General features: G+C 44.2%; 1 protein-coding gene across 1 annotated transcript in view; it reads left to right on the forward strand.

The window, feature by feature from the left end:
• LOC120980150 (fatty acyl-CoA hydrolase precursor, medium chain-like) overlaps positions 1 to 23,900 on the forward strand; it is a 108,762-nt gene extending 84,862 nt beyond the window's left edge. Inside the window, exons 11-13 of the mRNA XM_040409049.1 lie at positions 19,635 to 19,784; positions 21,465 to 21,537; positions 23,608 to 23,900. Of these exons, the coding sequence (XP_040264983.1) occupies positions 19,635 to 19,784; positions 21,465 to 21,537; positions 23,608 to 23,794 (410 nt within the window). The 3' untranslated portion in view covers positions 23,795 to 23,900. The remainder of the gene's footprint in view (positions 1 to 19,634; positions 19,785 to 21,464; positions 21,538 to 23,607) is intronic.
• The last annotated feature ends 2,227 nt before the right edge of the window (positions 23,901 to 26,127 follow it).

The following is a 26,127-nucleotide window of genomic DNA, read 5'->3' on the forward strand; positions in this document are numbered from 1 at the left end:
GACTAAAACTACGACGCCTCTCGGCATGCGCTGCCGTGCTGCCGCCGGAACTCCACCCCTGCCCCCATTATAGTCAATGGAGATGGAGCAGCAGTCCAGGGACACATGTGAACTAGCGGCAGGACGGATCCGACAGGCTGTTCACCCGCCGGAACAGCCTGCCGGACTCCCCTGCCGCTAATGTGAAAGTACCCTTACCAGTGCATTATTATAAAAAATGAGTCCCTAGAACCTCATCATCCCCATTGTCTAATTGTATCCTAAGTGATGTAGCCTGTGGCCATATTTATTAGAAATGTTGAAAATGCAACACCAATCAGCCAGCACATTAAAACCACTGACAGATGAAGTAAGTTGTTTTGAACAATGTCTCCTGTCAGGGGTGGGATATTATGTGGCCCAAAGAAGGACAAGTGGTGATCAACAACAATGCTGATGGCTGACCAAGGCTGGTTGATGTGTAGCGAGTGAAGGCTATTCTGTCCAGTCTGATTCTACAGAAGAGTTCCTGTAGACCACACTGCTGGCTAGGATATAAAGGTGTCAGGACATGCAGAACATCACAGCTTGTTGTGCATGGAGCTTTTTACCCATAGGCTATTCACATTCTGACCCCTATCCAAGTGCCTACAATATGAGCATCAGAACTGAACCATGGAGCAAATGGAGAAGGCGACCTGGTCTGATCAACCATGTGGATGGCCAAGTGTGTGCGCTACTTACCTGGGAAGAGATCGTACAGGGATGTGCTGCAAAACATGGAGGCCACACCTCACAACCTACAGGAGTCACAGGACCTGCTGCTAACATCTTCTTTTGTTTCCTTAATTTTTGTAAAAAAAAAATTTCCCTCACCCGTCCCCACACCCTAAGCTCTGGGATGAATGATAGCAGTAGAAAATCATCTCAGAGTGACACTGACACACATAGTTTTGGAAAAAGGGATTAAAAACACACTGCGCCATGGCACGTTTTATGCTTTTTCCTATTTTAAAGCTTCCAACAATTGTCCCTTATCATAGGCAGATGGACTTTAAGCATGCACGTTATTTGGGGAAAAAATGACGATGGATGAGGGGCCAAAATTTACCAAAATTTACCTTTACATGGAAAGATTCTCGTAGTCGCAGTGCTTACTGTCAGAACTAAGAATGGTTGACTGGAGGCAGCCTAAAAAAATTTGACCTTTATGTGGCTAGATGCTTGTAGTCACAATGCTAACTGTCAGAACGATGAAAGGGTGGCTAGGCTTGTTTGGACCAAGTCTAGCAAAAGCCTTCCTCAGGGATCTGTTCTGGGACCCATATTGTTTAATATCTTTATCAGCGAAATTGCAGAAGGCCTCGATGGTAAGGTGTGTCTTTTTGCTGATGACACAAAGATTTGTAACAGGGTTGATGTTCCTGGAGGGATACACCAAATGGAAAAGGATTTAGGAAAACTAGAGGAATGGTCAAAAATCTGGCAACTAAAATTTAATGTTGATAAGTGCAAGATAATGCACCTGGGGCGTAAAAACCCAAGAGCAGAATATACAATCAGTGACACAGTCCTAACCTCAGTATCTGAGGAAAGGGATTTAGGGGTCATTATTTCAGAAGACTTAAAGGTAGGCAGACCATGTCATAGAGCAGCAGGAGATGCTAGCAGAATGCTGGGGTGTATAGGGAGAGGCATTACCAGTAGACAGAGGGAGGCGCTCATGCCGCTCTACAGAGCACTAGTGAGACCTCATCTGGAGTATTGTGCTCAGTACTGAAGACCATATCTCCAGAAGGATACTGATACTTTGGAGAGAGTTCAGAGAAGAGCTACTAAACTGGTCCATGGATTGCAGGATAAAACTTACCCGGAAAGATTAAAGGACCCTTAACATGTAGAGCTTGGAAGAAAGACGAGACAGAGGGGAGATGAGAGAAACTGCTAAATACATAAAGGGAATCAACAAGGGAAAAGAGGAGAGAAGATTTACAAGAAGAAAAACTGCTACAAGAGGACACAGTGTTAAATTAGAGGGGCAAAGGTTTAACAGTAATATCAGGAAGTATTACTTTACTGAGTATTGGATGCATGGAATAGCCTTCCTGCAGAAGTGGTAGCTGCAAATACAGTGAAGGAGTTTAAGCATGCATGGGATAGGCATAAGGCTATCCTTCATATAAGATAGGGCCGGGGCTATCCATAGTACTCAGTATATTGGGCAGACTAGATGGGCCAAATGGTTCTCATCTGCCGACACATTCTAGGTTTCTAATACAGACAAGTGCACTAAGCATGGAGAAGACGAGTGTAACAGAACCCCTGTTAATGCCTGGACAACAGACTGTAACCTTGTATAAACCCCCTGGATTCATTACCTTTAATTTGTTAATTGTGTCACAGACAATGCCTATTGTGTTGTTGATTGTGTCACAAGCGAGTGGGGGGGGGGGGTGCTTGTGTACATTTGTTGGAAAAGTCTCCAGACTGTAAATGAACAATGTAATTGGTTATTATGTTTGTATACTGTGGGAGGTCCTCTTGCAGTGGGACTTTCATAAAAGCCAGTGTGGCATGAATAAAGCTGTCTGCTACACCCTTCATCATGTTTCGGCTGGTGTTTGGGTAACTGATCGCTACTTGGGAGAATCTCAGCTACAGCATTTCACTTCTTTTGGAATAAACTGGCGAATGGAGAACCGAACTATGAGCTATAATCAATCTGGCTCTCGGCCGTTCGGTTCAAAACCGACGAACCCCCTAGCTACCACTTCCGGGGTTTGTTACAACTGGTGGCAAGCGGTGGGATTCACATACCGAATGGATGTCCCGAACTGGAGGAAACCGAATGGCTCAGCAGTATGAACTACTAAAGAGGACAACGCTAAAGGATCTGCTGGAAGCTCGGGGCATAGTGGCAAGCAACAAGAACAAAGCCACGCTAATTGCAGAGCTAATGCAAAGTGACAGAGCCAGCAGCATGCAAGGCGAGCAGCCAGAGGAAAACAATTTACAGAAGGAGGTGAGATGGATGATCAGTCTACTGGGGCCCAATCCATCACAGGAGGCAGTGGTACAGATCATCACGCATGCCAAGGATTCCCAGCTTGCTCTGGACTCAAGAGCAGGGTCGTTGCAGGGGGATTCCCTAACTTCCCCAGGATATACAACTAGCCGTACAAAGAAAATTAACTATGCAGCCTTTAAAGCCTTTGTGGATGGGGAAACAGACATTGACAACTACCTGTAAGATTTTGAAAGGCAGTATATGTTGGAGGGGCTAGAAGCAGATAACTGGGCTGCGGTTCTCATCTGCAAGCTCTCAGGGCGGACAGCGGAAGCTTACCGGGCCGTACCTGATGAGGACATTCAGAACTATGACAAGATGAAGGAGATTCTGCTGGACAGATTTGCAGTCACCCCTGAGGCATACCGAAGGAAATTTCGGGCACTGAGGAAAGGAGGCCGGGATTCCTTCATGGAGTGGGCATTTCAGATACGCCGAGCGGCCCAAAGCTGGATGCAGGGGTGCCAGGCCACTTCATTGGAAGATGCCATCCAAAATTTATCTCTAGAACAGTTCTATGACCATACCCCCACCGACATCAGGGATTGGGTGCAAGACAGAAAGCCCAAGACTGTGGAGGAGGTTGCCAAGTTGGTAGATGAGCACCAGGATGGCCGACATCTGGATCCCAACGGGGGTGACCGGCCCCCAGAGCCGCTTATCAGGCACCAGCGGCCCCACCACCTACCAGACCTATGCCTTACACTCCAGCACCGGCCACCCAAAACCGTGGTACAGTGTCATGTTTTCTCTGTAAGCAACCCGGGCACATTAGACAACACTGCCGCAACCGATCTGGGGGAAACTGGGACCGGGCCACACCACAGCCTAGCCAAAACACTGCCCATTGTTACCAACCAGATGAGTTCATAGGCTCCGGGCAGAACGAGGAACAGTGGACTACGCTACATGAGGCGAAACCAGCACAAGCGGCCAGTGACAACAGGGACCATCACCGGCAGTGGGTTTCCATATACTGAGTCGAGGCCAGAGCTCTGAGAGACACCGGAGCCACGCTCACGCTGATGCAGCCCCACATGGTTCGGGCACAAGCTCGGATCCCTAAGACTGTGGCTGTCAAAGTTGCAGGGGGAGCCATACGCAAGCTCCCCATGGCCCGAGTCCACCTGCATTGGGGCTCAGGAAACAGGCACCTTGATGTTGGCCTTATGAAAGACCTCCCTGCAGATGTATTACTAAGCAACGATGTGGGATGCATGACCTCCCAGCTCAACAGCAGCACAACACCTGACTTCTTTCCTGTGACTACCAGGGCATTCATCACCCCATTTGGGCATTCATCACCCCATTTGGGCTGTACCAATTCAAGGTTATGCCCTTTGGGATGAAGAATCCCCCCGTTACGTTTCAGCAGATGGCTGACCGACTCCTGGAGGGATTTCATGACTTCGCATGCGCCTATCTGGATGATCTAGCCATCTACAGTGACACGTAGGAGTCCCACCTAGAGCATGTGTCCAGGGTACTAGAGAGAATTCATGCCGCAGGGCTTACCGTCAAGCCTGACAAATGTCATGTAGGTATAGAGGAGGTCCAGTACCTCGGGCATAGAGTAGGTTCAGGCAAACAGCAGTCTGAACCCGCCAAAGTAGAGGCTATTGCCAAGTGGCCTCAACCCCGCACGAAAACCCAAGTGCTAGCTTTTTTAGGGACGGCAGGGTATTACCGGAAATATGTCCCCGAGTATAGCGCCCTGGCCAAATCCCTTACTGACCTAACCAAACAGGACCTTCCCAAGCAGATAGTTTGGTCCCTGGAGTGTGTGGAAGCTTTCCAGAAACTAAAAATGGTGCTCAGCGAGGCACCTGTGTTAACCGCCCCAGACTATAACAAATGGTTTCTTGTGCACACAGATGCCTCCATGTTTGGGCTGGCAGCCGTGCTAAGTCAAGTGGGGGATGACGGAATGGAGCACCCGGTGGCGTACCTTAGCCAAAAACTACTACAACAAGAGGTCAGTTACGCCACTGTGGAAAAGGAATGCTTAGCTCTGGTGTAGGCCCTTAAGAAGCTCCAACCCTACTTTTACAGACGTCAGTTTACCCTAATGACTGACCACAATCCCCTAATTTGGTTGAACCGAGTACCCGGAGATAATCCCCGACTATTACGCTGGAGCCTGGCCTTACAACCATACAATTTCACTATGCAGTACAGGCCAGGCAAACAGAATGGGAATGCGGACAGTTTATCCCGTCAAACCGAATTGGAACTTATGCCCTAGTAGCGGCCCGGAGATCCCCAAGCTGACCCGAAAAGGATCAAAACGGGTCTGCCGGGGTGTTCCACAAAAGGGGAGCCATGTAACAGAACCCCTGTTATTGCCTGGACAACAGACTGTAACCTTGTATAAACCCCCTGGATTAATTACTTTTATTTTGTTAATTGTGTCACAGACAATGCCTATTGTGTTGTTGATTTGTCACAGGCAATGCCTATTGTGTTGTTGATTGTGTCACAGGCAATGCCTATCATTTTGTTGATTGTGTCACAGGGGGGGGGGGGGGGCAATTGTCTCCAGACTGTAAATGAACAATGTGATTGGTTATTATGTTTGCAGGGGGGACTTCCATAAAAGCCAGTGTGGCATTAATAAAGCTGTCTGCTACACCCTTCATCATGTTTCGGCTGGTGTTTGGGTAACTGATTGCTACTTGGGAGAATCTCAGCTACAGCATTTTACTTCTTTTGGATTAAGCTGGCGAACGGAGAACCGACGAACCCCCTAGCTACCACTTCCAGGTTTGTTATAACTGGTGGCAAGCGGTGGGATTCGCATCCCGAATGGACGTCCAGAACTGGATGAACCCGAATGGCTCAGCAGTATGAACTACTAAAGAGAACAACGCTAAAGGATCTGCTGGAAGCTCGGGGCATAGTGGTAAGCAAAAAGAACAAAGCCACGCTAATTGCAGAGCTAATGCAAAGTGACAGAGCCAGCAGCATGGAAGGAATCTCAGCTACAGCACTTCACTTCTTTTGGATTAAACTGATGAACGGAGAACCGAACAGTGAGCTATACTCACTCTGGCTCTCGGATGTTCGGTTCAAAACCGACGAACCCCCTAGCTACCACTTCCAGGTTTGTTACAGACGGGTACAGAGAGAGAGAGGGCCCTGCCCACGAGGCTTACAATCTACATGGTATGGTAGAAGGACGCAGTAGGTGCGGGTGAAGTTGGTCATGGCGGTATAGAGGCAGCAGGGTCACTGGTTGTCGACTTGTCTGAAGAGGTGGGTTTTTAGGTTTCTTTGGAAGGATTCCACTGTAGGTAAGAGTCTGATATGTTGGGTAGCGAGTTCCAGAGTGTGGGGGAAATCTTGAAGGAGATTGTGGGAAGAGGTGATAAGAGGAGAGAAGGAGGTCTTGTGAGGATTGGATATTGCGTGTGGGGATGTATCAGGAAAGTAGCTCAGAGATGTAGGGAGGGGACAGGTTGCGGACGGCCTTGTATGTATTTGTTAGTATTTTGAACGGAATTCGCTGGGCAATGGGGAGCCAGTGAAGGGATTGGTAGTAGAGAGAGGCAGATGAGTAACCGGGTGAGAGGTGGATTAGTCGGGCAGCAGAGTTGAGGATAGATTGGAGGGGTGCGAGAGTGCTAGATGGGAGGCCACACAGGAGGATGTTGCAGTAGTCTAGTTGGGAGATGAGGGCATGTACAAGCATTTTCGCAGACTCAAAGCTGAGGAAAGCACGGATGCGGGAGATGTTAATGAGTTGGAGGCGGCAGGTGGTGGAAAGGGCTGGGATGTGCGGTCGGAAGGAGAGGTTACTCCAAGGCAGCGGACTTTATTGACCTGGGAGAGTGTGCAGTCATTGATTGTGATCTATAGGTCTGTTGGGGGGGATGAGTGAAATGGGGGAAAGATGATGAATTCAGTTATATCCATGTTAAGTTTTAGAAAGCAATAAGTTTAGTAATGATAGACCGAAACATCCGTGGAATACAATGTGGCTATAATATTAGTTTCTACTCCTGGATATGTAATACTGTATGGAAAAATAAGTGATGTTTAATCTTTCTTTGACCATTAAAAAGAATTGCATATACTCTAACTGGAGTGCCGTGGATATTCCTACTCTTGGACTGGGCTTGCTGACTTGCCTGAGCCTGGTGTAGAACATTAAAAACTGCTCCATAATGTTCAGTAGGCTGCTGTTGCTGCTGCTAGTGCTGCTTGTGGCAGGAGGTGGGTGACTCTGCAAAAGGCGAAGATGCACTGGCGGAAGGCGTCTGCTGGCTAAAAGCTGTGTCAAGGTTCATACACAGTGTTTCCTGATAGTAAGCTAATTTCTCCTCCCTTTACCTTTCCTCGGGAGAAAAACAGTCCACCATGTTGGAGTGATAGCGTTGGTCTAGATGCATGGCTATCCAGTAATCGTCAGCCTGCTTCATGTGTACAATAAGCCTGTTAGTGCGTAAGTATTTGAGCATACAGCTTGCCATCCTGGCCAGCATGTCCGAGAAACCAGTACTTTGCATCTCCACCTTCCTCTGTAACGATTGTTTGTCATTGCCTGTGTCATCAACTTAATTATCCTCATGCTCCTCCAACACTGTCTCCTCCTCCTCCCCCAAATTTTCTGGCCTCTTCCAAGGGCTTCAGCATGCTACAAACATCTTGGACCAGCTTCCATTGCTGGATCTCGAAATGACACATGCTCCCTATTCTTGACGATTCTGGCTGGTGCATGAAAAAGTCGGTCACTGCTTCCCGCTACTCATAGAGCCTTTCTACATGTGCAGTGTCAAATTCCAGCGGGTTGGCACGTCGCCGATCATGCGGTGTAATGGCAGACTGACCTGACGCTGAAAGTTCAGGAGAGTGTTTCGTGCTGCGTAGGAATGGCTGAAATGAATGCACAGCTTTTTTGACTTTGCCAGCACTGTGCACAGGCCAGTAAACCTTTTCAAGATGCATTGGACCACAAAGTTAATTACATGTGCCATACAGGGAGCATGTTTCATTCAGCCCAGGTTCAGCGTGGCCAAGGCAGATCAAGCCTGAAACCCCATGGCAGCACTTAACTTGACACGTGATAGAAGGGGGGGGGGGGGTCAAAGCTGTGCCCTGTTGCTATTGGAGATGAGAAGGTGTCCATGAAAGTGGAGGAGGCTGATAAGTGCCTAGTCTGGAATTCAGGCTGATAAAGGATTGGAGGTGCCAAACGGACCTGGCCAAGTTGCTGGGCTGCTGCCTCGCCACTAAAAACATTGATCCAGTGGGCCATGAAGGACATGTACTGCCCCTGGCAATACACGCTGCTGCAGGTGTCCACCATGTCGTATATCTTCTATATAAAAAAAGAATATTTATATAAAAGAGAGGATCAAAAAAATATGAAAAAAAGATATGATCCTTCAGGCGGACATAATCGCCTCTAAGTTCTTTTTATCGAGTATCTTAATTTGTGCAAACAGTGAAACAAAGGGACAGTTGTCTATGCAAAAATATATATGTAATTTATTATACACAATACAAACCAAGGATATAAAATTAATGCAATTGCAAAGACAAACAATGAAGTTGTAAAACAATACCCAAAATATGCCACACGGTGTTGTTAACACACCCCTATCTCACCAGCACAGTACAACTTAAAGTTACTTATGAAAAATTGCCAATTATATACTTTTAACAAGCAGACCAATGATTTATATACCAGGAGAAACTTAGGATCTTCTGTTTACCAAACGGGCTATAACAATAAAACGTTACCGGGTCAAAGATAGACAGAGTTTCAGATGGGACCAGTTCTCAAGAACTTTCCTTATAGTCAAAAAAGAATCCAAGTTTCTTTTGGTATATCTTTTTTGTGATCAGTTTCCTTTGTGAGTTTTTCTTTTGGTTTGTGAGTGATCCCTAACGCTCTGCACATGAGTAATTATTCCCCACCTTATCTTAGAATCATCCCCTTCTGGATTAGGGATTTCCAATCAGGTAAGGTGGGTGTATTCGTATGCTAATAATACAATGCCATATTAACCCTTGACATGGTATAAAATAAATGGTAAAATAATATAATATTGTCCATCCTCCAGATGGCACTGTTGTAACAGACTTTTAAGTGAAAACTTAGATAACATGGCTTTATGTTATTAGGTACTTTTTAACCTTTCTCAACATAAATCAAAGAGGAGGGATACTTCTTTGACACTCTGAAGTAATCATTCCCAGACTTAGTGGAACCAATTTGATGGTTCCCATACCATCTTATTTATGGACAAATAAGAAATACAATGGGCCTTACACTCGCACTGTGGATTTGTATATCTAACTGTCCAAACTATTGAGTAACGATGCCTGGAATAACATTATCTCTTCTGAGAAATTTCTATTAGTAGATAACCTCAGTGTTTTCTATACCTTCCAAGACTATAAGACTATATACACACACGACATAAAGTATACCTTAATATTTGGTTATAATATATATCAATATTGCATATTATACATGAATTATTGATATGTTAATACTAAAAAACTAAATAAATGAACACATGAATATATATAATACTTATGAATATATGAATAGACATCACACACCAGATGTGTCTTAAAGATATACATTCTTATCTAGTCATGGTTTAGCCATGAAACAAACCTTGTTCCCTTTAGACAGACATGTCTGCAGAAGCCAGTATACTCCCTATAGATAAACCCATATCTTTAACAATAATTTTTAAAATACAATGTCTTTTATATTCACCATAACTTTTATATAAACTGAACTTGCCATGAACTCATCTTGGCCTCTTCAGACACATAACAGAACTTTGGTTCAAGCTGATTTCATTCTTAAAAGGCAATGAGCATTCATTTTTGCTATAATATCATTAGATAATACTGTACACTCATGAAAATGCACAACAAATCCCCCTTCATTACAAAATATTCCATTGCTATAAATGTGAATGTATTGGAATGTCCAAAAGGCTTTTCATACATCTTCTTCAATGTGTAGACTTGGTTTATAGTGTTCCAACCAGAGCTTGGCCAAAGTCCTTCTGGAGAACCTCATACAACACACGACTTGGATGGTCAACAAGCTCAACCATCCCAGGGTGATCCTGCATAACAGTATATAAGTCCGATAAATGTTTGTTTTTATTCTCCATCTCTGCATAAATGTTTAATAGGTTCCTTTTCAATGATCAATGGTTGGGCGGTAAAAAACCTGCAGGTAATCATCGTTGCGGTAATTGCTCCTTCTGTGGATATATCCTCCGGGACAAGATCCTATGCATAGGAGGTATATCCCACAGAATGAGACAATTCTGCACGTGTAGGACTACATATGTAGTCTATGTAGTGAAGTGTAAATGCGGAGCATTTTATATAGGCAAGACAATTAGGCTGATGTTAGAAAGATTCCAGGAACACCTTAATTCCATAAGAACGAAAAAAGGCTGCTCCCGTCTTATAAATCATGTATGGCAAGAGCGTGGGGGGGGGGGGGGAATGTTTGGGTTTTGCGGGAATTGAAGTGATTCCATTAATGACACAGGGGGGGTGATAGACATCGCCTCATGCTAAAAAAAGAAGCGCGATGGATCATCCGTACGGATGCAATGGTTCCCTTAGGTCTGAATGACCGCAACGATCTTAGTGCATTTGTTTGAGGTAAATACCCTGTTCTTATAATGTAATCTGATTGCTTTGTTTTTAACACGCACACAGGTGGTGTCTCTGTATATTTTTTGCCATGCCTCTTAGGGTTAATTACACGCCCCTTTAAAAAGGCTATCACACCTGTCTGCGTCATACAGGTAGCCGGAAGAAGCACGTTTGTGCGAAACGGCCATTGCTGCCCCTCACCGCTAATGCGGCTTTTGTTTCTGTGAAGGCTTGTCCGCCTCAGCCCTGTGATGTCTGGATGTTTTTGCAAAGCAATAAAGAAATAAAGACATACTGCAACTGGTGAGTGCTGCTGATTTTGATACTTTCATCTCGTGGTGGATTCCTTTTCAATGAACCACTTTGAGTTCCAATGTCTTGATAGAGATGGACTTGGCAACTGTTCCACCGGTAGCAATAACAGCGCCCACTATGCCAAAGATTATGGCGGCTATCATTGCAGAAATGAATCACTTTGGTTTGTAGGAAATTGTTTTCTGGTCAGGGTCTTTCTCGCCTGTTCCAGGATCTGTGTAATCCGTTCTTGGGAAAATCTGTTGTGCGTCTGATACTGGGATTGGATCTCCTGCGACAGGATCTCGGACACGTTGAATTGTCTCTCGACGAAGACGCGTGGATCCAGGCTGATGTAGACCTTCTGGGATAGAATCCTCTTGTTCGTCAGTATGAACCCCGCGGTGTCCTGCAGCATGATTCCAGATGAAGGACCTGGCACAGCAATCGGCTCGGTGTGGAACTCCTTCCCCAAGATTAGGATGACGTAGACAATGACATTATTATTTGGCATCTCGCACCTATAAAATATTGTATGACACATATGAGTACATACATCTTTCACTTTTTATCCTGCAAGAAAAGAGTTAATGCTATCATTTGTGCCAGGATCGGCTGGCTGAGAACTACGTACCTGTACCTACCTGAAGCAGTAGAGTTATGCCGGAACTGCTGTATTGAGGGTAGCCTGAAGGGGGCTACCCCAGTGTGGATTATGTGATGAAAAAGGGGGGGTTGGGTGGGCAGACGTGCCGGCGATCGTGCAGCAGCAGGTACTTTCGGCTGCCTTTTTAACCCTGTGTGGCCCCGCCTCCCCTAGCACAAACCCAGCAATGCCTTCATTGCTTAACACATACCTTCGATTGGCATAGGTTCTTTTCTTGACCAGAGCAAGTTCTTTGTTTTAGAGGTAAGTTAAGTTAAGAGATGTTTAGTTATGGAGGAAACACACGTGAGGATGGGTTAGTACACATGTATGTTCATACGATACAAATCCTTGTTTCTGTCTTTAGCTGGAACCGTAAAATCTCTTCACCTCTCTTCATCCAACACCTTCTATCTTGCTAAGTCGCGAGCTAGGATGACAAACACGTAATTGGTTAATGTGCACCCATTTTTCTACAAATTCATCCCCCTTAGGGATTTTAATTTTGTAGACCACTGGTGACAACTTGTCTATGATGACATAAGGTCCTTTCCAAGAAGGTAAGAACTTTCTCTCCTTCACTTGATCCCGAGCGAAGTTATAGAGATAAACCTGATCGGAAATTTGATATGCCTTCTGTGTAGTATGTCTTAGTACTTATTGCAGCTTTCTCTATATTCTTCTGGGCAAACGCAAAAACATGCTGAAGGTGCTTGCGTACATTTTCCACATATTAATGAGATGTTGTAGCATTTATTAAATTGTGGTCTGTCGTCCGGTAGAGTAAATGCTGGGGTAACACCATCTTCCTGCCTGTGATCATTTTGAAGGGAGAAAGTTTGGTTGCTGCGCTCGGGATGGCTCTGATGGCCATAAGAACCAAAGGCAACTTCACATCCCAGTCCTTACCGGATTCATTGACAAACTCTTTTTAAATGTTCACAATGGATTGGTTGTAGCGTTCCACTCAACCACTACAGGCTGCCCGATAAGCTATATGCAGCTTCCTTTTTACCCCCAGTATTTCCCCACATCTTTGTCATCACCTCACTAGTGAAATGTCTTACACGATCGGACTCGATGCGTTGGGGAAGACCAAACAGAGAAAATATGTGGTTAATGAGAAGAGATGCACATACGCTTGAACTGCATGTTATACAAGGCAAACATTCTACCCATTTTGTGAACAAGCAAGTCACGGTTAACATGTATCTGTTTCCTTTTGATGAGGCTGTTACTGGTCCGACAAAGTCAATTTGGATGTCCGACCATGGCATGGACATCCCCCATTTCATCAGTGGCGCCCGATGAGTGGTTTCCTGGGGCTGGAATTGAGGCCAGATTAGACATCCTTGACAATACGTGCGAACGTCTTGCAACCTATGTGGCCAATAAGGGTAATCCCATAACAATTCGTATGTCAACTTTTCACCAGCTGTTGGTGCATCATGGGCATGTTGTAACATCAAACCTCGGTATGTTGAGGGTACTACCCATTGCGTGATACCATTCTTTGATGTCCTAATCAACAATCCATCCTGTAACGAGAATTGGGACTTACCCTTCATCAAAATCCATAACTCCTCTTTGCCATCGCAGTCTTCCGTATTTATGGGACAATTCTGTGGATCTTCAATGTGTTTATAAAAGGTACCAATAACTGGATCCCCTTTTGGCTTGCGATGAGATTCCTAGGGGAATCTTGGCTCCATTTCAACACATTGGCTTCAGTTCCCTTTTGGGCCTGACTTCTTGTTGTTGCATCCACTTGGACAGTTCCCATGAGGTCATCCACATCCAAGACTTCTCCATTGATGGCTGCTTGTTCAGTGAGGGAGTCTGCTAGATCATTTCCTTCTTTATCCATACCTTGATATTTTGAATGACCCCTTACCTTTTTCCAGTAAATGGTAAGACTGTGGGTAATAACCATCTCGTCGATCTTACAAAACATCTTACCATGCTTGACTGGCTTGTTATTGCTTCTCATCATGTTGGATCTTTTCCATCCGGGGAAATACTCCACAAAGCTTTTACGAATATAATCAGAATCTGTGATTATGGCAAACTCTTTAATATCATATTCGATAGCCATTTGTATGGCTTTGTACACAGCGGTAAGTTCTGTGACCTGGCTACTTTTGGGACCGATTTTGTATCCGACGGACATATCTGGGAATATATTATTCCATACAATTCCGACACCTGCAAGCAGTGTACGCTCAGTTACTATATCCGTATGGAAAGAACAGCCGTCTACATATACATATGGTAAGATTTACATGGAGATGAAGATTTCTCTTCCAGGAAATAATTTTTTGGTGACTCACCTTTATGTTCCGCATTGGAACAATCATGAAGTTCAGCTAATCCTTGAGCAACTGGGCTCTTATTATTTTGTTTGTACCTGATCTCCAACGGCCATCCCATTAAGGACATCGTCCAGGCGGTTATCCTGCTGTTTGACAGATTTCCATCCTTGATCCTATCACTTTGCAAATATTGCAGTGGTTGATGTGCAGTTTCCACAATGATCTTTTCACCTTGAATAAAGCTCCTGAAATATTGCAAAGCCCACACTGTTGACAATAATGCTTTCTCGCAATTATTGAATTTTACCTCAATCGGTGATAAGGACTTGCTGGCATAGGCGATGATCTTGTTCAGGTTTTCCTTTTTCTGGAAAAGGGCTGCACTCACGCTTTTGTCGGTAAAACCTGTTTCCACAAAGAAAGATTTTCCACTCTCTGGATAGGCAAGGCATGGGGCCTGGACAAGCTTGGCCTTGAGTTCATTCACAGCTTGCTCATGATGCTCACTCCATTCCCATTTCACTCCTTTTTTCAGCAACTGCAAAAGAGGTTTTGTAATTTTGGCATAATTATCTATGAACTTACGGGAATAGTTCATCATGCCCAAGAATGATCTCAACTCCTTGAGATTTGTAGGTGACTTGGTGTTGATCACTGCCTCCACCTTTTTCTTCTGTGGGTTGATTCCATCAGCAGTGATTTCGTGACCTAGGAAATTAACCTTGGCACGACACCATTGAGCCTTCTGCAAAGGAAGTTTCACACCAGCTTTTCTCACTTGGTTAGTACATGCCTCAGTTCTGCAATGTGTTCCTCAAAAGTCGTGCTTTTGATTTTGTCATCCACATAGGATAAGGTACCTCGTTCAGTGGCATCAGGCATTGCCTTTTGCATGAACACAGCAAATTCATGGCCTGCATTAATATACCCGAAGGGTAGTCAGGTCCATGCATTTTGTTGCTTTCCAAATGTGAAGGCCAGTTTGTACTGATCCCTTTCATCCACTTTAATCGTCCAATATCCTTGTGCACAATTTTGGCTCTTTGAATTTGTGCCAAACATTGGTCAATATATGGCACAGGCCACCCGGACATGTAAACACGTTTGTTTAATTGCCTTAGATCCGATCAGCGACGAAATTGACCGTTGGGTTTGAGAACTCCAAGTATAGGATGGTTGAACGAGCTATTTATCGGACAGATGATGCCCCTCCTCTCCAGGTTTTTGACGATTTTCGATAGTGACTCGTAAGCCGCCAGCGGAAGCCGGTATTGTTTGACAAAGACAGGGGGTGCATCGGGATCTGTATGGATTCTTGCAACATGTAGGTCTGTTTCCCCACAATCATAAGAATCCTTGGCAAACATGTCCTGGAATTCTTTGAAGAGCTCCTTTAGCTGTTAACGCTCTGACTCATTGGAGCATGCGTTAGCTATAGATATTTGCTCTTCCACCTGCTCCTGAAATTCCGAAAAGATTTCAGGCTGACTTAACTTGTAAGTTTCTTCAAGCTCACTGGTTAAATGATTTTGGGTGTAGCGTACCTTATCCTTTACTTGTTGGCATGACTCGTACTCCTTTTCATCAATCTCATGGTTGAAAACCAATGATGACTCTTCGATGTGGCATGTACCATCTTCAGAACTGAAAGGATAAACAGAGTGGATATTGAATAACCACTCAGGTGTTGAGTAAAAACCTTGTTCCACTACCTGTTCTTCTGTTAGGTCTTCATCAGGAATAAGTCCAATTACATCATTCTAGAATCCAAAAGTATAGTATTCCGAATCCATAGCTAGACCAATTACTGTGTTCTTCTGCAGGGATATGCTATGGGGAGCCATGTTATGGATTATCATATGCAATGGATCCTGATGGATGTTAATTTTAGGAGTGGGTTTTACCTTCAAGCCGAGTTGCTGCATCCCGTTGGACAAATAGATCAAAGCATCTGCGTTCTTCAAATTTTGTCCCTTCTTCACTAGAATGGGAAGAAGAAATGGTTTGCATCCTTCAGAGATTTTAACCTCATCAGCAACCATGATACTAACGGCATAGGGCATCTGTTTGTCCCCATCTTAAGGCTTGCTTCACATCCTGGAACCCCTCTGGGTCTCCTGGTAATCTGGACCATAGATTATTATTGACCAGATCAATTTGCACTGCAAATCGGTGCAGAAGGTCATTACCCATATACATCTGATGCCGTGGTTCATTCAACACGACGAAAAAGTGTTCTGTAGTCTTACTTCCTATGGAGATAGACAAAAGACATCTTGCAACCACATTATGACTCTGGGAATCTCCATCCAGATCATCTAATTGTCCTACCAGTATATTCAATGATCTTTCTATACTGTGCTGTCATGTAAGCTCATTTGCATAAACATATGGGAAAGATGGAAAATGGCCCATATGCCCATGTTTATGCAAATGAGCTTACATGACAATACAGTACAGAAACGTCATTGAATATACTGGTAGGACAATTAGAAAACTGAACATTTGTATGCAGCCCTCCTAAGCAATGCGAGAAGAGTTAGCTGACATCCAAAACATTTTTTTACAATTTTTTTTTTTTTTTTGGAGGCTTACCAGCTCTCAGTTAGATGAGAGATGGGCTTGAATGTCTCATAGTGCACAAGGCTGCCATTGTAAGGTATGCTGACTACCTGTCTTATGGATAGATTTATGGCTTGCACATACCTGGATTTTAGCATACAGCCTTTGTGTGATTACATGTTATAGGTAATGATATAGGATCTATAGAAAGAAATTATTAATGGTAGGTAAAATAATATTTATAATAAGTTTATTAATGATAGATAAATAAAAAATTTGTTGTGTACTTTTCATTGCTATTCCTGAACCATTTCCTGTGAACCAGACACTCTCCCCTCTTCAGAGCAGGGGGTGCCTGGTTTAATGCTTGGGTTCTCCCATTGACTTCCATTGGGCTCGGGTGCTCTGCCGAGCATCCCGAACACTTTGGTGCTCGATCAACACTAGCAGCGACTGCACCGCCAGCAACTTGGCCAGGTGGGAAAGAAGTTTGCATACTGTGGGATTGGTGGGTGCATAAACTTGCTTCTTGGCCACGCATTCCATTATTGATGCCTGACGAGTGTGAGAAGACGCTGGAGAAGCACACATGGTTGACGAGGAGGACGTGAAAGACATACTACTGCCCATGGATGCAGGCTGGCTGCTGCAAGGGAGCGCAAGAGAAGGAGCAAACTCTTCTTGTAGTAGCTGGCAGTCACCTTCTTTTGACAATTGCATGAGGTGACGCTGTTTCATGTGGTTCCACAGAGAGGTGGTGCCCACATTTGAGTATTTTGACCTACGGCTGAATTTCTGCTTGCAGAGCCTGCACAGGACTGTGCTGCTATCTCCTGGAAGAGTGGAAAAGTACTTCCAGATGCCAGAGGTGGCCAAGCTTGCTTTTGCCCTTGCATGCTTCGGTCCTGAATCGGCCCCCACACTACTTGCGGCCTCCCCAGTTCCCAAAGCAAGTCTGGCCCTACTTCGCCTCTGCCGTTTGTTGCTGCCACTACCACAATCCTCTGATGTTAACTCCTCCTAACCACCCTGATCCAGCCCCCAAGTCCTGTCATAGGCTACTTTCACACTCGCGTTTGGTGCGGATCCGTCATGGATCTGCACAAACACATCCGTTGAGATAATACAACCGCATGCATCGGTTCAGAACAGATACGTTTGTATTATCTTTAACACAGCCATGACGGATCCGTCTTGAACACCATTGAAAGTCAATGGGGACGGATCAGTTTTCTATTGTGCCATATTGTGTCAGAGAAGACGGATTACATTGTGTGTCAGGACGGATCCGTTTGGCTCAGTTTCGTTAGACGGACACCAAAACGCTGCAAGACGCATTTTAGTGTCTGCCTCCAAAGCATAATGGAGATGGAACGGAGGCAAACTGATGATCCTTATCCATTCAAAATGCATTAAGGGCAAAACTGATCCTGAACGGATCTCACAAATGGAAACCAAAACGCCAGTGTGAAAGTAGTCTAACACACAAGCATCATTATCGGACTCCTCAACCCCCCGCTACTTTTATCAAACTGTGATAGCTCATGTTGAGCTCCTTGGCCACCTGTGGCCCACTACTACTACTGGTACCGCCTACATGACCTGTGCCACTGCTACTAGCCACATTCTTACTTTTGGAGGACAAGGTCTGGGTCCTATATTTGGAAGTGGGACCCTTCCGCTTTCCACACATTTCTAAGTTGTGGTGGTGGGTGGCCTACTGTACATGAACAGTCAGACAACCTATAGAACTCTTCGAATTCTGTGTAACTAAAATACAAAGAGTTTAAAAAAAAATGGTTCTAATCCCTTTCTACAGAATACACTGAAGAAGACAATGCTTTTGAGAATTTACTTGGTGAATGAAGTTGGAACTTGGCTCCTGTGATACATTTTTGTCTAATCTAATGTCTAATGTGCATTCAAATGCAAAGAATCAGAAAATTGTTCAACCAGAGGTTGACTTGAACTGTATTGATTATCGACTCCAGGCACCTCTATGGCATTTACTGCACTCACTTGCTGCACCCGCCCCCCAAATAACCGTCTGATGCAGCGTCAGGTGGATCTGGATATTTTATTGCTGCGGATATTGCTTGGCCGCAACTGACTGCTATTTCCTCCTGCCCAGTGGTGACAGAACACTATAGATTGCTTATAAGCGCTCAATTATATAAACTGTGGCTATTATAGGGTGCACTGCAAGGACCAGCCAGCCCCAGCTCTTCACTGCCCAGCTAGGCAGCTCTTGTCCCTAAACTTTCCATTCCTGCTAAAATCCCCACTACCCAATTCATCTCCTTCCTACTACTAGCCCTAATCTCTCCCTAATCTCGCCCCTAGCACTAGATAATGGCTCCCTAAATGATTGTTAATTGCCCTCCTGCAGAGATGGTCCTCTCTGGTCAAAGACTAAGCACACAATGACCGTCCTGTAGCTGTTTACAGGCTCCTCCCTTCTTTAGTTCACACTGATTGGCTCATAGAGGCTGCCTGTCAGCCTCTGAGCCAATCAGGACAAGCCCTCCCCCAGTTCCTGTCATGTGACATGGCTTCTTCTTCCTACCCGGTGCTTTTGCCCACTGTCAATACCTCAGTAAAATGGCACTGGGCACCGTTTTACAAGATTCGTCCAAATCGAACCAAAAAAGATCCAGGTTCGATTTGGTTCCCGAAAAAATCGGAGAAAAAAGACTCTATGAACCTGTGAATAGATTTACTCATCTCTAATGGCACAATGGACCATCATAATATTAGACAACGTTATGGCTGATTGGTGTATATTGGCGAGTTACAACATGTATTCGTAAAAAAAAAAGGGTTAAAGCAATTGTCTGATGATCAGTGCCAGTGGCCCTGGTGGCTGAGGGGGCCCACAGATGCCGGACCCCGGCAGTAAACCTCTGAGGTGTGTAACAGATTAATGTCCCAATCTAGCATTTAGTCCATGTGCACAGTAATAGCGCTAGTCCCAGTCTCGGGGTCCTCTCAGTCCGCTCCTGATGACATCATTTGTGGGCACCTCCTGCAGTTATTGTGTTCTATGTAATACATGGGCGGCAATGATCCCCCTATACATCACAGGCTCCATAATTATCAGATAACTGGTAGTCTTCTTATCTCTGCTTAGATATGGGGCTCCCCGTCTACGTCTATGAGTTCCAGCACCCAACATCCTTGCTGGCTCATGTCAGACCAGACTATGTGAAGGCCGATCATGGCGATGAGCTCGTCTTTGTGTTTGGAGGACCCTTCCTGAGGGACAGTGTCATTTTTGCTGGTGAGTAGTCCTATACTGTAATGCTGGGTTCACATCATGTTTTTCCTATCCTTTTAACGTATATAAAAAACATAACGCCATACAGTGGCGTCCATTCACCATAGAGTTTCATTGTTAAAAAAAAAAAAAGTATACTTTTTTTTACTGGACTGTGCAGGATACAAGAATGTGGAGTGATGCATTGTTGTATCCTTTTTTTTTTATAATGTATATGTCAAAAAGAGGCATAAAACGTGATGTGAACCCACCCTTATCAGTAACGTAGACCCTTCCCTTTTCTCTACTAGGGAAAAGCTGTCTGCATTAAAATAAGTGGTTTCTAGGCAGTGTGTCCCTAGCAACCTAAATGTTAGACATGACAACACATCATGTCTGACAACAAAAAAAGAAAAATTTGAAAATGAACATGGCAGCCGTGACATACCATCCTCATCTCTGCAGCATTAAAATCATTGTATAATAATACACTTCTAATATTCTTTATGTTTCAATGTCTTGTAATATTCAAGACCTCTGCTTGCTGTCAGTCAATAGGGACATGACTGAGAATTTGCTGCAATTGTATCCGATGTAGACATTCCTCTAAGGCCCCTTTCACACGGGCGAGTATTCCGCGCGGATGCGATGCGCGAGTTAAACGCATTGCACCCGCACTGAATACCGACCCATTAATTTCTATGGGGCTGTTCACATGAGCAGTGATTTTTTACACATCACTTTCGCATTGCGTGAAAATCGCAGCATGCTCTATATTCAGCGTTTTTCACGCAACGCACGCCCCATAGAAGTGAATGGGGTTGCGTGAAAATCGCAAGCATCCGCAAGCAAGTGCGGATGCGGTGCGATTTTCACGCACGGTTGCTAGGAGACGATCAGGATGGAGACCCGATAATTATTATTTTCCCTTATAACATGGTTATAAGGGGAAATAATAGCATTCTGAATACGGAATGCATAGTAAAACAGCGCTGGAGGGGTTAAAAAAAAAGAAAAAATAATTTAACTCACCTTAATACACTTGATCGCGGAGCCCGACATCTCTTCTGTCTTCATCTTAGCTGTGTGGAGCAACAGGACCTGTGGTGACGTCACTCTGGTCATCACATGATCCATCACATGTTCTTTTACCATGGTGATGGATCATGTGATGACCGGAGTGACGTCACCACAGGTCCTGTTCCTGCAATGAATGCTCACCACAGGTCCTGTTCAGCAAAGAAGGAGACAGACGAGAAGCCGGGCAGCGCGATCAAGTGGACTAAGGCGAGTTAAATTTATTTCTTTTTTTTTTTAACCCCTCCAGCGCTATTGTACTATGCATTCTGTATTAAGAATGCTATTATTTTCCCTTATAACCATGTTATAAGGGAAAATAATACAATCTACAGAACACCAATCCCAAGCCCGAACTTCTGTGAAGAAGTTCGGGTTTGGGTACCAAACATGCACGATTTTTCTCACGGGAGTGCAAAACGCATTACAATGTTTTGCACTCGCGCGGAAAAAAACGCACCCGCACCTTTTCCCGCAACGCCCGTCTGAAAGAGGCCTAACAGACCTAAATCATGACTGATACTTTTTTATCTGCACTGATACATTGTAACAGAACAGGAAGGCGAGTTGTGCTGCTGTGTGCATTGTAGGTCAGTTATTAATAGTGATTTTTTTCTTCTTTCTCAGGACCTGCCACCCCTGAAGAGAAAGTCCTGACGAGGAAGGTTATGAAATACTGGGCGAACTTTGCTCGGACTGGGTAAGAACCAGAACCAGAATGATGGCACATTCGTTGCGGTCACCTTATTATCTGCTCGTAATTAATAATGTATTAAAAAAGTTTGATCGGCATTTAATATCTGTTCCAAGCTGCCAGCATTTTACAACAAACAATAAAACAATAAAATTCAATAAAATTCAATTGCCAATTTTCACACTAAAAACAATTATACGCTAAAAACAAAATACACAAAAATCCAAACATGCGTATGGTTAACCTAGTATGTGCTTGTATACACACCAGAGTCCTGTATAGAACTAATATGAATGTCACTGCAAAATGATCAATCAAGAAATCAATCAAAAAAATCGCATCGGGATGGTATTGTAGTTCATCCGATTTTGTTGCGATTATTTTACGGCGGTTATTTTGCAATTGATGTTTGCAATTTTTTTCAATATATATTTCTATCGATGCACCCTGTTTCTGTATTAAGGGTGGACTTAAATCCTATATTGGAATTATACGATGGTTACTCGACAGTCACATCAGATTGTTCATAATGTTCATCCTATTAACACACAATTTGAGTATTATTAAATCCACAATTTTCGTAAGGTTGTTCGAGGATTATCTGTAACGGGGTGCCGAAGGCGCACTCGGTCTCCCATCAGCCGCAGACCTGCTGCTTAGCTTCGGGAGCGAGGATCTGTGTTTGACCTCGTTCCCAGGGCGGCTTTGCTAGCTGGGAGGCTCACTGCTCCTAAGTCAGCCTTGAGCGCCGAGCTGATCACTCGGTGCTCGACGGGTTGGTCTGTCGGTCATGTGACGCTGGCCACGTCACATGACCCTCACTCCCCACTATGAATACAGGCAGCCTGCTGGCCACAGGTTGCCTGTTAATTTAGGTTCCTGGCAGTTGTTGGATACCTGTGTACTTACCTGATCCTGTTCCCTGACGATCCTTTGCCTGCTCCTCCTGTACTGCGCATCCTTCCTGGTATATTGACCTCGGCTTCCACCTGACTATTCTTTGCGGACTCCTTTGGTACTTCTCGGCTCTCCTGGTATTTATGACCCCGGCTTCTCCTGACCTTTCTTTGCTTATCCCTCTGTACTGCGTTGTCCTCTTGGTTTTGACCCGGTCCGTTCACTATCCGTTATTTGTCTTGTCTGTTCTTCCCGCACGTATCCTAAGTTAGGGACTGCCGTCCAGTTGTCCCCTGTCATCAGGACTCGTGAGGCAAGTAGGCAGGGACAGGGGTGAGGGTGGAGCGCAGTGGTCACTATCCTCCCCCCTGTGTGTGTGTACGTGACCGTTACATTATCCCAACCTATGTTTTCAGGATGTCTGCGGATTTCGATTTTACCACTTTAAACTTTCGTATATATATGGTACTCACTGGTAGATGGGTTTCTCCGGGTGTTTATCCGTGCTGTGTGGCGTCCCACGTGTGAAGCAGCCGGTGTATGCTTACCTCTGAGATCCCGATATATCTCGTGAGTTTACCGCAGGTGTGTAGCTTAATTGGACATTTCACAATCGAATTTCCTATGTTTGCTCGACCGTTATGGAGTGGAAAGTTCTTGTTGGTTTAAAGTCAGAAATCGCTTCAAAGTTCGATGAAAGAAAACATCTATGCCGGCATATTGTAGTTGATCTTCTTGTAGATGATGAGGTATTTTCCAATGGTAACCAGACGCGTTTCGGAGCTTTGTTACACTTGCTCCTTCATCAGTGGTATCCATTTAGAGCAATAGAGCATTCATATTAGTTCTATACAGGACTCTGGTGTGTATACAAGCACATACTAGGTTAACCATACGCATGTTTGGATTTTTGTGTATTTTGTTTTTAGCGTATAATTGTTTTTAGTGTGAAAATTGGCAATTGAATTTTATTGTTTTGTTGTTTATTAAAATGCTGGCAGCTTGGAACAGATATTGAGTGCCGATCAAACTTTTTTAATACATAATTTCTCACGTGACTGGAGGTATTCTATCGATCAGAGCACCTATCATTATCTCTGGGTTAGTTGTGCAACTCTTAAATATATCTATATTATATTTTATACCTCGTTATTAATAATGCCTCATTATTCACTGCAGGAACCCCAATAGTGCCGACCTGACAACATGGCCGCAGTACGGCGCAGACGAACACTATATGGAGATTAACTTACAGCAGAAATCGTCCTCCAAACTGAAGGAGGACAAGTTCAAGTTCTGGACGGAGATCCTTCCAGAGAAAATCCGGTCCCAGAGAGCGGGAGGAGGAGATCACGCAGAGCTGTAGATCCAGACAAAGCAGCTTCCTACACGTGAAGGACAAAACGGAGAGGAGGCCGAGGAGCGTTATAATTCAGGAGACACTAATAAAGTTTACTTTCTGGAATTCTGAAGCTTTTCTTTCTATGGCCTCTGTAGCTCCATTTTACTTCCAAAATTCACATACATTTTTACAAACTGGTATGGATATGGTCTTACACTGCACAGTATATATGGACACTGCACAGTACAACTTCTATCCTGTATACTGGGTGTAATACTCAGTATCTGCTCTTATTCTGTATATATACACTGCACAGTACCACTTCTCCTGTATATATATATATATATATATATATATATACACTGCACAGTACAACCTCTATCCTGTATACTGGGTGTAATATTCAGTATCTGCTCTTATTCTGTATATATACACTGCACAGTACCACTTCTCCTGTATATATACACACTGCACAGTACAACCTCTATCCTGTATACTGGGTGTAATATTCAGTATCTGCTCTTATTCTGTATATATACACTGCACAGTACCACTTCTCCTGTATATATACACTGCACAGTACAACTTCTATACTGTATACTGGGTGTAATCCTCAGTATCTGCTCTTATTCTGTATATATATATACACTGCACAGTACCACTTCTCCTGTCCTGTATACTGGGTGTAATCCTCAGTATCTGCTCTTATTCTGTATGTATATACACTGCACAGTACCACTTCTCCTGTCCTGTATACCGGGTGTAATCCTCAGTATCTGCTCTTATTCTGTATATATATACACTGCACAGTACCACTTCTCCTGTCCTGTATACCGGGTGTAATCCTCAGTATCTGCTCTTATTCTGTATATATATACACTGCACAGTACCACTTCTCCTGTCCTGTATACTGGGTGTAATCCTCAGTATCTGCTCTTATTCTGTATGTATATACACTGCACAGTACCACTTCTCCTGTCCTGTATACCGGGTGTAATCCTCAGTATCTGCTCTTATTCTGTATATATATACACTGCACAGTACCACTTCTCCTGTCCTGTATACCGGGTGTAAGCCTCAGTATCTGCTCTTATTCTGTATATACAGTGGGATGCGAAAGTTTGGGCAACCTTGTTAATCGTCATGATTTTCCTGTATAAATCGTTGGTTGTTACGATAAAAGATGTCAGTTAAATCTATCATATAGGAGACACACACAGTGATATTTGAGAAGTGAAATGAAGTTTATTGGATTTACAGAAAGTGTGCTATAATTGTTTAAACAGAATTAGGCAGGTGCATAAATGTGGGCACCACAAAAAAGAAATGAAATCAATATTTAGTAGATCCTCCTTTTGCAGAAATTACAGCCTCTAAACGCTTCCTGTAGGTTCCAATGAGAGTCTGGATTCTGGTTGAAGGTATTTTGGACCTTTCCTCTTTACAAAACCTCTTTAGTTCATTCAGGTTTGATGGCTTCCGAGCATGGACAGCTCTCTTTAAGTCACACCACAGATTTTCAATTATCTTCAGGTCTGGGGACTGAGCTGGCCATTCCAGAACGTTGTACTTGTTCCTCTGCATAAATGCCTTAGTGGATTTTTGAGCAGTGTTTAGGGTCGTTGTCTTGTTGGAAGATCCAGCCCCGGCGCGGCTTCAGCTTTGTCACTGATTCCTGGACATTGGTCTCCAGAATCTGCTGATACTGAGTGGAATCCATGCGTCCCTCCACTTTGACAAGATTCCCAGTCCCTGCACTGGCCACACAGCCCCACAGCATGATGGAACCACCACCATATTGTACTGTAGGTAGCAGGTGTTTTTCTTGGAATGCTGTGTTCTTTTCCTCCATGCATAACGCCCCTTGTTATGGCCAAATAACTCAATTTTAGTTTCATCAGTCCACAGCACCTTATTCCAAACTGAAGCCGGCTTGTCCAAATGTGCTTTAGCCCACCTCAAGCGGAGAAAAGGCTTCCTCTGCATCGCTCTCGCATCCAGCATCTCCTTGTGTAAAGTGCGCCCAATGGTTGAACGATGCACAGTGACTCCATCTGCAGCAAGATTATGTTGTAGGTCTTTGGTGCTGGTCTGTGGGTTGACTCTGACTGTTCTCACCATTCGTCGTTTCTGTCTATCCGAGATTTTTTTTGGTCTGCCACTTCGAGCCTTAACTTGAACTGAGCCTGTGGTCTTTCATTTCCTCAATATGTTCCTAACTGTGGAAACAGAAGCTGAAATCTCTGAGATAGCTTTCTGGATCCTTCCCCTAAACCATGATGGTGAACAATCTTTGTCTTCAGGTCATTTCAGAGTTGTTTTGAGACCCCCATGTTGCTACTCTTCAGAGAAAATTA

The sequence above is a fragment of the Bufo bufo genome, chromosome 10 (assembly GCF_905171765.1).
Source record: "Bufo bufo chromosome 10, aBufBuf1.1, whole genome shotgun sequence".
Classification (NCBI taxonomy): Eukaryota; Metazoa; Chordata; class Amphibia; order Anura; family Bufonidae; genus Bufo; species Bufo bufo.